Below are 12,245 nucleotides of genomic sequence, written 5' to 3'. Positions count from 1 at the left end.
GGACTGTAGGTACCAGCGACATAAAGGTCAGGGAACAACTCAGAGGGAAGAGTCCTGAGTAGAGCTGACTCAGTGAGTAAACTAAAACTTAGTTTTATAGACAGAGTCATCAACCAAGAGGAGCTCGACTCGGTTTACAATAATGTAAAACATAATACATAAATTTGACAAGAAAAAGTAGACTGAAATAGCTAATTTCCAAAATGTTTAGCAAACAAAAAAGTTTTCAGAACTTTCCGGAATAAAGCAAAAGAACCTAAACTTCTTAATGTAAGCGGTAAAGCATTCCAGAATTCGGTTAATTTAAAAGCAAAAGAATAACTAAACCTCTTAAAGGTTTTGTTTTTACCACTGACAGAGGGAAATGTAAGTTTTAATGTTTGAGAACTTCTGGCAAAATGAGATCTTTGAACATTCCATTCTAAAGGAATCAAAGTGACAAAAATGCCATATAGGATCTTAAATGCAATACAAATGCACTTAAATTTAATTCTGAGATACACTGGAAGCCAATGTTATTCTTTGAGCAGAGGGGTTACGTGATCAAATTTACTCTTACCAAAGATAAGTTTAGCTGCAGTGTTCTGTATTAATTGAAGTCTCTGTAGACTGACCTTTGAAAGATCCAAATACACTGAATTGCAGTAATCTAACCTTGACAAAATGATTGAACCAATACAGGGAAGTGTTGTTGGTGAAAAAGTGCTCTCACTCTTCTCAGAGCACGGAGGCTGAAAAAACACTTTTTAATAAGCGAGTTTAGTTGGTCCTTAAATTAAGTGAAGAATCGATAACAATACCTAGTACCCACTGAAGGAAGCTAATGCAGGATGGGACCCCAGCAGAACCAGAAGTGGCTGCATGGGAAGGAGTAGTGCTGCTGCCTCTCAGCTTTTATGTGCCATATTCCGGTGCCATAGCCTTTCTTGGCATCATGGTTCTCAGAGACCTCTGCTGCTTCTGTTGGTGTAGGCATTTTAAGAACATTTTAAGAAGTTTCAGGATGTGTGGAAACCATTAACAAAATATTGTAAAGATTAATTTGAAATTGTTTCCCTTATATTTATTAACTTAAGGTGTAGGGTGGGGGGATGGGAAAGGGGAAGGGATAAGATTTTATGAAATGTATCAAGGATTGTTTGTAAGTGATGTATTTATTATTAATGTGAATGAATATATTTAACACTTAATGTAATTTTGAAAATGAATAAAGAATTTATAAAAAAAGAACATAAGAATTGCCGCTGCTGGGTCGGCTGGTGGATGGCGCCAGTAGTAATTAAGACAAGGCACTGTTGCAGGTGTAATTTAATTGGGCCTGTGGAAGGTATGCAGCCCTTCCTGTATATATGGTGCATAGTGGAGTCTTGAGGTAAGGTGCACAGATATGCTGGCCAGCAGTACAACTGAAAGCAGCATAGAAGAAAGAATAAGCTCCTGATGCTGGCAGATTTGGGCTTGAGTCTGTACTGAATGTTGGTGCCAGCAGAGTGAGGCACTGGAGGCTATGCTGAACATTGGCACTGGTGTGGATCTAATGCTCCGTCACCTGCAGGTTGAAATTCAGTTGGCATTGGAGAGTCAGGGATCCCTAGGCATGTCAAGGAAGAAGAATTTAGCAAAGAAAAATAAAATAATATAAAAATAATAAATGGAGAGCAGGGCTTTTTTTGTTGGAGCAGTTCTCTTGGGGCTATTTTGTTGTGGCTCTCTTGTTGTGAGCCATTTTATCAAGGACTGTTTTGTCTTTGAGTTATTTTGTTGGATCTTGGATTTTGACAGGGAAGCTAACCAAAGGCTGCTGAAAACTTCTAAGGCAGGGGTTCTCAACTCAGTCTTTGGGACATACCATGCAAGTCCGATTTTCAAGATACCCATAATGAATATGCATATGATAGATTTGCATACAATGGAGGCAGCATATGGCAAAACAGTTTGTAGAGCTCCTTTCCACCAGAGTAGTTTGCTTGTTGGGATATCACTTTGCCAAAAATACACTCCTACAACGAAGCTTCTCTGTCTGCTCTCCTTCCATTGTAGGACATTGCTGCTGTTTGAACACAGGGACATTGTCGTCATTTCTTTGCTCACTGTGCTGTTTACCAGTTCTGGAGGAGGACCAGCAAGGGTAATTAAGTTTTAAATGTTACACAAATATTAGGAATATCAGTTTGCTAAGCATATTACAGTTCTGTTTATCAGCTGGCAGGTGTTACCATAACCAGTTAGGCCAGCGGTCACATAAGCTACCTGTGGTGCCACATCTCCTACCTTTGTAATGTTAAATCATTAAAAAAGAATTGGTGAGCACTGTGAAAGCTTTATTAGGAGGATGCAGCTTGGATTTAAAAAAGGTCTGGACAAGTTTCTGGAGAAAGAGTCCATAGTCTGCTATGACATGGGGAACCCACTGCTTACCAAGAGATCAGTAGCATAGAATGCTTTTACTATTTGGGTTTCTGTTAGGTATTTGTGATGTGGCCACTTTTGGAAACAGGATACTGGGCTAGATGGACCATTGGTCTGACTCAGTACTAGAGGTCTGCACGGAAACGGGGATCGCGGGAATCCCCCCTCTGGCCCACGGGACTCCCACGGGGATGGAAGGCTTTGGAAGCAGAGTTCATCCATATAATATAATGGACACGTCAGCCTTAGTAAAAGAGGGGGTTTATAAGTTAATTACCTGAACAGAAAACAAAAAAAGGGTTCCACCAAAGAGATTCCACAAGGAAAACAGCAGCGGAAATGCAGAAGAAACTGTGGAATTGATGATCCTGTCAGAAGTAATTGCTGCTTTTTATGGGGACGAGTGGGGATGGAGGTAATTCCTTGCGGGGATGGGTGGGGATGGAGAGGATCCTGGCGGGGACGGGCGGGGATGGGTGGGATTTCTGTCCCCGCGCAACTCTCTACTCAGTACTGCTATTTTTATGTTAGAGAAGTTTAAGAACTCTGACAATATTTGTCAAGTAGTTGAACATAAGGGATATGTTTTGAAAAGTCATGGCAAAGAATTAGAGGGGAATACTATCAACTAAAAAGGATAGAAATAAATTATCAGCGTCTGTTTTATATGTCTGATATTATAATAATAATAATTTATTGTTTATATACCGCCAAAGTAGTTCGAGGCGGTTTACAATAAAGAAGAGCTGGACATTCAGCGAAAAGAACAATGAAGTCTTTGAGTACATGAATATTTGTACAGAGTAAGGTTACATTGTAGGGGCGTGTTTATAATAAGAAGTAGGTCGAGGCGGTTTACAATAAGAAGGACTGGTCATATTTAGAAAAATGTAAATTTTAAAGAAGGTAAAGGTGGCCATCCCCAAATTCCATGATGCATTGCAGGTGATAATATTTCATTGCTTAAAGCTGCACTAGGCAAATATAAATAAATATCAGGCAGTGGAGATGCCAAAGGTCATTTGGAGTTTCAATCAAAAGCAAGGCAAATATGTGGACAAAAAACGTACATACAAGTTTACATCCACAATTTTGAAATATAATAAGTGGAGCCAGGCATGGTTTTAGAAGTTAAAGAAAGCAATATAGTAAGGGAAAATGTAATTTAAAAAAAAAAGATTCATTTTGAATGTTACATACAAATGTAAACTAGATGTATTTTGATATTTCCCTTTGTAAAGTGGGAGGAATAGCTACAGTGTGAAGTGCACTGTAGTGTTCAGATGTGCTGGCAAATAAAAGGGATTTCCTTATCACTCTGATAAAGTTCAGACAAGCGAGTTGTGCCCTCCAACCAGAAGATGGAGACAGAGAACATTTAACATTGTGTTGTCATCACCAGAATAAGAAGTAGTGCAACTCTTGAACTTATAATTCTCAATCTGTAGCAGATGGCTTCAGCTTAGACTGATGTAGGAGGATGGCCATCTTGTGGTCTGGTTCCCTTGAGTGCGGACCTGATGGCCCGCCGCAGGAGCGGACCGCTGGGCGCGATGAACCTCTGGTCTGACCCAGTGGTGTCAACTTCTTATCTTCTTACCTGGCCCTGAAGATGAGCTCCAGATGTTGTTGCTCTTAGGTAGGGATGGGTAACCTATGCAATGCCATTAAATTTTATTGTCCAGCAAGACCAAGTTACATATGCACAGAAAACATTGGGAATTTATCTCCTTTGCTTTTTGATGTTGTCCTGGAACCTTTGTTAATAGCCATCAATCAAGGGGATACAAGGTATTCCTTATTCGAATTGGGAATTTAAACTCTCTGCTTATGCGGATGATATTCTGCTTTATTTGAGAGAACCAGAAACTACTATTCCATGTTTACTTGAATTAATAGAGATGTTTGGAAAATTTTCTGGTTATACGATTAATTGGAGTAATTCTGAAGTTCTCCCACTTAATGTTCACTGTGCCAAAGGTTTATTTGACCATTTCTCATTTATATGGAAAGAAGAGGGTTTAAAATACTTAGGTATTATCATTAAAAACACAATAGAAGAAACAGTGAAGGAGAAGATAACAGAGATGTGTGAGCAATGGAATCCTTTACATCTTTCTTGGAGGGGAAGAGTTCAAATGATTAAAATGATGATGTTGCCTGTGGTTTGTTATCAAATATCATTAACAAGAGTTTTGTTTTATCTGACAACAAGATGAGATTTGTTTGACAGTGTTAGAAACTGTTTGGAAAGAGGGCATTATATGATAACAGACTATTCTGGTATGTTCATTCATTGAATTTTGTTGACAGTGAATTTATATGGCGCATTTATTCATTTTCTGTGTGTGGCCTACTAGGGATAGTACTGACATTCATGCGGGCTATTTCTGTATAAAGGTTGCCAATCCTTGCTCTTAGTCTATGAATTTTAATCCTAGTGGAGAAGGAAAAGCTCTTTACTCAGGATTTCGACCTGCAGAGCTAAGTACCAGCAGGCCTTAGTGCCTGTAGCAGGGAGGACCCACAGGGCCTCTGCCAGTGGTGATGAGTAAGGACTTTTCTGGGTCATTCTCCTCTATCTCTTTTACTTCACTGTCCTTTCTCCCGTCCCATTCCACTGATCCTTATTGTTGTCTTCCTGTCTTTCTCAGTACAGATAATTTTAAGAAAGGGAAAAAAGATCAATTTGAAAAAGAGCTGTTCAGGAAGTGGCAGCAGTGACTGAGGTGGATTATGCTGATGGGGGAATACCCAGCAGCAGGGTGTAAAGTAGTACTGAGAGGTGAGTGCTGGTCAAGAGGATGAAAGATTTGTGCTGTCTAGATGAACATAAGAATTGCCACTGCTGAGTCAGACCAGTGGTCCATCATGCCCAGCAGTCCGCTCACGTGGCGGCCCTCTGGTCTAAGATCAGCACCCTAACTGAGACAAGCCCTACCAGCGCATGTTTTTGTTCAGCAGAAACTTGTCTAACTTTGTCTTGAATCCTTGGAGGGTGTTTTCCCCTATAACAGCCTCTGGAAGAGCGTTCCAGCTCTCTACCACTCTCTGGGTGAAGAAGAACTTCCTTACGTTTGTACGGAATCTATCCCCTTTCAACTTTAGAGAGTGCCTTCTTCTTTTTTTTTTAATAAATCTTTATTCATTTTCAAAAATTACAACAAGTGTACAATAATCCATCAGAAATATATTAATTAATCACTTGACAATCTTATTTGTAATCTTCCAATACATAAATATAAAAGAATCCCACCCCTCCCTCCCATATACTAATAATTAACAATTATCAATTCTTATCATTCATACTCCCACCCTCCCTCTATCTTTTCCAATACTGAGGTGTTTAAGATGTCTGATCATTAGAATAAATAATCAATGGCCCCCAAATCTTTTTAAACTTATTATAATTACCTTGTTGTATAGCAAGCACCCTTTCCATTTTATAAATATGGCATACTGAATTCCACCAAAAAGTATAATTTAGTTTAGTATAATCTTTCCAATTTCCTGTAATCTGCTGAATGGCAACCCCCTGTTAATATTAATGAAAGTTTATTATTATTCGCTGAAATTTGGCTTTTAAATCTCATTGATGTACCAAATAATACAATATCATATGAAAGGCCAACATGATTTTCTAACAAAGAATTAATTTGGGGCCAAATTAACTTCCAAAAGGTATTTATATAGGGACAGAAAAATATCAAATGATTTAATGTCCCAGCTTCTAAACCACAATGCCAGCATCTATTGGACCTTGAACTATTCAACTTCTGTAAACGAACTGGGGTCCATAAAGCTCTATGCAACAAAAAAAAAACCAAGTCTGTCTCATAGATGCTGCCCTTGTAGTTTTTATTCTCCAAGACCAAAAACGTGGCCATTGAGAGGCAGAAATTCGGTGCCCAAGCTCAATGCTCCAAATATCCCTAAGAACAGTTTTTTGTTTTTTATTCAAATATCCATATAACAATTTATACCACTGTGCATCTTGGTGGCCCAAGAAATCCACCTGAAAGCACAGGAATTCCAAACTATACTGAGAATTAAGAACTTTCCATGCAGAGAACCCTTCCTGAATAGCCTGCTTCAACTGCAACCATTTAAAGCTTTGTGATTTATTTAAACCAACTTTATGTTGCAATTGTGAAAAACTAAGCAATAATCCATTTATAATCACATCATTTAAAGTCCGTATACCTGCAATAATCCAATGCTTCCAAACGATTTTAAACCCGCCAATTTTGATCTTGGAGTTTACCCAAATGGATTGATTTAACGATTTAGAAATTGGGTCTGGTGATAAATTACTAATATAACGTAAAGTCTTCCAAGTATCCAACAAAATTCTATTATTTTTATATTTCCTGGGCAAATTTATACTAATAAGATGAGACAAATGCAAAGGAAACAGGAGCCGCCATTCCAAATGCAACCAATCCGGTACATTTTCAATGAGATCTGGGAGGATCCAATACATACCCTGTCTTAAAATATAGGCTTGATGATACCTATAAAAATTTGGAAAATTTACCCCTCCCTCTATAATTGTCTTTTGTAGAGATACTAAAGCAATTCTAGGCTTTTTACCCAACCAAACAAATTTAGAAAGAATACCATTTAACCTTTTGTAAAATGACCCCTGGAAAAAAATTGGTATCATACTCATTTGATAACAAACCACAGGCAACATCATCATTTTAATCATTTGAACTCTTCCCCTCCAAGAAAGATGTAAAGGATTCCATTGCTCACACATCTCTGTTATCTTCTCCTTCACTGTTTCTTCTATTGTGTTTTTAATGATAATACCTAAGTATTTTAAACCCTCTTCTTTCCATATAAATGAGAAATGGTCAAATAAACCTTTGGTACAGTGAACATTAAGCGGGAGAACTTCAGAATTACTCCAATTAATCGTATAACCAGAAAATTTTCCAAACATCTCTATTAATTCAAGTAAACATGGAATAGTAGTTTCTGGTTCTCTCAAATAAAGCAGAATATCATCCGCATAAGCAGAGAGTTTAAATTCCCAATTCGAATAAGGAATACCTTGTATCCCCTTGATTGATGGCTATTAACAAAGGTTCCAGGACAACATCAAAAAGCAAAGGAGATAAAGGACAACCTTGTCTAACTCCCCTTAGCAAGTTGAATCTATCTGACATGCTATTATTAATATATAATCTTGCACCAGGAGAGCTATACAATGTCTGAATCATCCGAATAAAACCAGAACCTATACCAAACCATTCTAAAGCCTGATACATAAAAGACCATTCAACTCTATCAAAAGCCTTCTCTGCATCTAAAGTGCCCTCTTGTTCTCCCTACCTTGGAGAGGGTGAAAAACCTGTCCTTATCTACTAAGTCTATCCCTTTCAGTACCTTGAATGTTTCAATCATGTCCCCTCTCAATCTCCTCTGTTCGAGAGAGAAGAGGCCCGGTTTCTTTAATCTTTCGCTGTACGTCAGCTCCTCCAGCCCCTTAACCATCTTAGTCGCTCTTCTATGGACCCTTTCGAGTAGTATCGTGTCCTTCTTCATGTATGGCGACCAGTGCTGGATGCAGTACTCCAGGTGAGGGCATACCATGGCCTGGTACAGCGGCATGAATATAGCAGGTGGTAGGCAGTTAGCAGGAGCTGTGCAGTGTGGCTGCATTCTCTGCCTGCCTACTGCCAAAGTGTGTCTGAGCCAGGATCTTAAAGCTTGGGTATATCCCATTTGTCTGAACTGTTCTAGTAGGATGATAAGGAAAGTGAATATTCTTTCTTTCTTTGATTCTTACTAGACCAGATCAGGATCCACCCAGGAAGACTAGGGTTCTTCTCTTATATCTCAATACTCATATCTCAATACTGAATTTTGCCCTCCCTTATTCTTGTGGTGATTCTTGGGGCATTGTTAAGTATTTCAATTTTGCTTGATCGATAGAATACTGCCAAGTTCCAGGGCAGTACCACTTATACTGATGTTGTCACTGAAAGTCAGTGTTCTCTGTCTTCATCTGCTGGTTTGGGAAGTGTAACCCACTTGTCTGTGGTCTAGCAGGAATCAAGGAAAAGAAATTAGGTAAGAACAAATTTTATCTTCTTTTTGAGTTGCAAGAATTGAGATTACCAAAAACATTAGTTTTCATCCATTTGTTGATGTCACTTCTTTCATATAGACAAGAGGAGCTGCTTTCTTCATCATTGCTGTCATCTGCTTATTGCTTTTTGATAATGATGATCTCATGGCTAAAATGGCTGAACATCGTATCCTTTTTTCCATGTTGATAAAGGTTACTGGCAGTAATATTCTTTCTCAGATAAAAATATTGGTATAAATTGTGGTTTCACTGTTCAAAATAAAGATCAGAAAAAAAAAATCAGTGTGTATATACTGTATGTATGTGTGTGTATGCATATATATATATATATATATATATATATATATATATATTTCTGAGGAGAAGCAGGCATAATATTCTCATATGTGGGTGACGTCATACATGGAACCTAGTAAGGACACTATTACTTTAAATCTTTAGGTTGTGCACATACTGCACACACGCCAGTGCTGTCCCAACTGATGTCGGTTCGTGGGACCAATTTCTCCTCAGTGTGTCAGTCTTCAAATTCGCTTTTTGTGCCTTCCCAATCTGATTTTCTTTTTCCTCATAATTCTTCATCTTATTTGTTTTTTTATATTTCTCTTGAATTTGGTGGGGGGAGGGGAGGGTATTAATATGTATGAATATTGAAAATTTTAAGTGATGTCTATATTGTAAAATGATTAATTTATTATTTCACTTATTGTATGTGTTTTAAAAATGAATAAAGAATTTATAAATAAATAAGAATTTGGTCAAATTTTCTCTTTTTTTAGCCTTCGAGCTACTTCAAGGCCTTTTTCATCCCAGGGAGCATCAACGTTTCTTGGTATACTTTTTACTTGAGGCCCCAGTACCTCTGATCGCGAGATCCTGTGTAGAGAGCCTCATTTACATTTTTCTGCTTCACCTCACCTCATTCTGGGCTGTCCTGTAATTCCTCATTTTTACTTTCTACATGCAAGATGGCAGGAGCCTTTCTATTCTGCTCATGTTTATTTTTGAGTTTTTTATCCAGTTGTGAGGCTTTTCAGTGCTGCAGAGGATCCCAGTTATGGGACATCTCTTGCTGCAAGAGAACACAGATTGTGAAGGCAGTGATCTGTAGCCAAGAGGCAGCCTGCTTTGCAGGGCACCTACTTGGCTAGCCTGCATTAACAGTCTGGGAGCTCATGGACCGTTCCCTTGAGTGTAAGGCTCGCTCCAGGTTTTGTCCACAGAGAGCTTGAGTGCAGGCTGAATAACCCCAATCATCCAACCCTGGTGAGTTTTTTCACCAGGGTTGGGAGCTGACTTCATTTCTTCCCCCGATTTCATGTGCGAGTTCGAGTTGGGGTTTGAGGTCTCAATCTGGCCAGTAGGACTGAGAGGCAATCTGAAGAAGCAAGCGACCTGAGTTTCCAGGTTTGTCTGAGGCAGAAGTTCACTGACTGCAGCTTCCAGCACCTACATGGCACAGTGAGTACTGGCTGCTACCACCTATGAGAGAAATTGGTGGGGGAGGGGCCCTCTAAAAGTAGTTTCTTTAGCACTCTCCAGACCAGTAGAGGTTAACTTTACGATTGGGTATATATCTAATCATGACCAGCAGGTGGAGACTGAAAACAAAACTTTGGGACAGTATATCCTAGCCCCTCCTCTCTATTTCCCTCAGTCTTCTTTCAGTCTCCAGCAGGTGTTGAGTGATCTGTACCCATCTCCCTTGGTAGGGCTGTTGGAATTTGTTTAGGGGTTTATTGTCCCTGTTTTTAGCCGGACGGAGCTTGGACGGACTCTGTTTGGGGGTTCGTCCGACCTCGGGGGTGTCAAACCCGGCGGGTCACGAGCGGGGTCCCTCCCCCCACTTCCTCCACCTCCCCATATTTTTTTAGAGGAGCCTCAGCAGTAAGCCTTGCCCCCTAAATCAAGCAAGGCATATTGCTTCGAGAGCCTGTGGAGTCTGTTCTGTAAAAAAAAAAAAAAAAAATCCTGAGGTAGTGCTGGTCTGGAGGGTTGTATCCCTTTAAGAAAACTGTATTTTACTGTATTTTTTCAACTAACCGGCACTTTTTTACAGCTAGGTCGCGTATGGAGCAATGAGCACTTCTAAAGGGAAAAAGTGCTCATTGTGCTCCAGACGCGAGGCACTCGCGGCCGGCCTGTGCAAGCGGTGTTCAGGCCGGTGCGGTGGAGGAGCTCCGTCGGCAGCGGCTGCAGGCGCCCAGAGCTCCCCGCCGATGGTGCCTCGCGAGTCGGCAGGGAACGGTGGAGAAGCCCGGTCTTCTCCGTCCGCCCACGGAGGGATTCCCCGAGCCGCCGACGGTCGGGTTTTAGAGGATTCCCTCTCAGCTGATATTTTGACAGCTGATGCCGGCTTGCCTGTTTTAGCGGCTGAGACTATTCAGGTCTCTCAGCCGCTGCAGGCTATGGAGGGAGCTGTTTTGGCGGGAAAGACGCCATCTTCTCTGTCTGGCCCCTCCATTTTGTCTTCCACCTCAGGTGACCTTCCCCCTGTTTTGGCTAAGCAGGGGCAGGTTTCTGCTGGGTCCCCTGCTGTGGCAGGGAGTCCCTTGGGACCCTCGGGGGGTTTTTCCCCTGATTTTTTCTTTTCATTATGCAAAGCCTATTTTCAGGCGGCTGGGGGTCCCGGTTGCGCCCAGGGGGTCTCGGGGGGTGGGGTTTCCTCCGCGCTCCCTGCGGCTTTGCCTCTCTCGTCTGACGTGACGTCCCCTCCGCCGCCTCTCTTGTCCAAGCGTCCGCGGGTGTCGTGGGACGAGGATTTGTGGTCGGAGGAACGTGTCGGTCTGGAGGAGGACCTGGACCCTTCTGAGGAATTCCAGGACCCTCTGGAGGGGACGGAAGCTGGCGGCGGGTTGTCGGGTTTCCCGTTCTCCAGTGACGAGGCGTCCGTGGTGCGCCTTTTTCAGAGAGATGAGCTGCCTGACCTTATTCAACAGGTTTCTTCGGCTTTGCGTTTTGAGGACGCGCCGCCGGAGACTCCGCGTGTGGGGGACCCTCTGTTACGAGGGATCCGTTCCGTTTCCCGCTCTTTTCCTATGCATCAGGATATTCGGGATATTATTCTTGAGCAGTGGAAAACGCCGGAGACGCCGTTTCGGCTGGCGCGCAGCATGGCTCGCCTGTATCCCATTCCTGAAGGGGATCGGGCTACGTTAGCTTCGCCAGTCATGGATGCGGTGGTCTCGGCTATTTCCAAGCGGCATACCGTGCCTGTTGAGGGCGGTTCTGCCTTGCGGGACTCTGAGGAGCGCAAATTGGAGACCATCCTTAAGCAAAATTTTCAAGTCTCTGCCTTTGGGGTCCAGGCGGCTATTTGTGGGGGACTGGTCGCTCGCGCCGTGTTTCGGTGGGCGGAGCGGGTCTTGGATCGAGAGTCTGACGACTGGTCTCTGGTGGATCAGGAGGTAGCGAAGATTGAGATGGCTGCCTCATTCCTCTCGGATGCTCTGTATGACTTGGTGCGGATCTCGGCTAAGTCCATGGCTTTTGGCGTGGCCGCAAGGCGTGTGTTGTGGCTGCGCGCTTGGGCGGCGGATGCTGCGTCCAAAGCTAAGCTTACTAAATTTCCCTTTCGGGGGTCGTTTTTATTTGGAGAGGACTTGGATAAGTTGATTCAGACTCTGTCGGACTCGAAAGTTCCCCGTTTGCCGGAGGACCGTGCCCGCCCGGCGTCTCGGGGTGGTGCGGCCCGGGGGCGTTTGCGGGAATTTCGCAAGTATCGCCCTGGGCGTGG

At 42.1% G+C, this 12,245-nt stretch overlaps 1 protein-coding gene across 2 annotated transcripts in view; it reads left to right on the top strand.

Annotated features, from left to right (window-relative positions):
• Window positions 1-12,245, top strand: part of SLC30A5 (solute carrier family 30 member 5) — a 121,124-nt gene that overhangs the window by 35,855 nt on the left and 73,024 nt on the right. For both annotated transcript variants that reach the window (XM_033929860.1, XM_033929869.1), the window contains 2 exons: window positions 2,041-2,128; window positions 8,588-8,675. In XM_033929860.1, the coding sequence (XP_033785751.1) occupies window positions 2,041-2,128; window positions 8,588-8,675 (176 nt within the window). The remainder of the gene's footprint in view (window positions 1-2,040; window positions 2,129-8,587; window positions 8,676-12,245) is intronic.

This window comes from Geotrypetes seraphini, chromosome 1, assembly GCF_902459505.1.
Source record: "Geotrypetes seraphini chromosome 1, aGeoSer1.1, whole genome shotgun sequence".
Taxonomy (NCBI): domain Eukaryota; kingdom Metazoa; phylum Chordata; class Amphibia; order Gymnophiona; family Dermophiidae; genus Geotrypetes; species Geotrypetes seraphini.
Note: the sequence above shows the minus strand (reverse complement) of the source record. Positions and strands in the feature narration are given on the sequence as shown.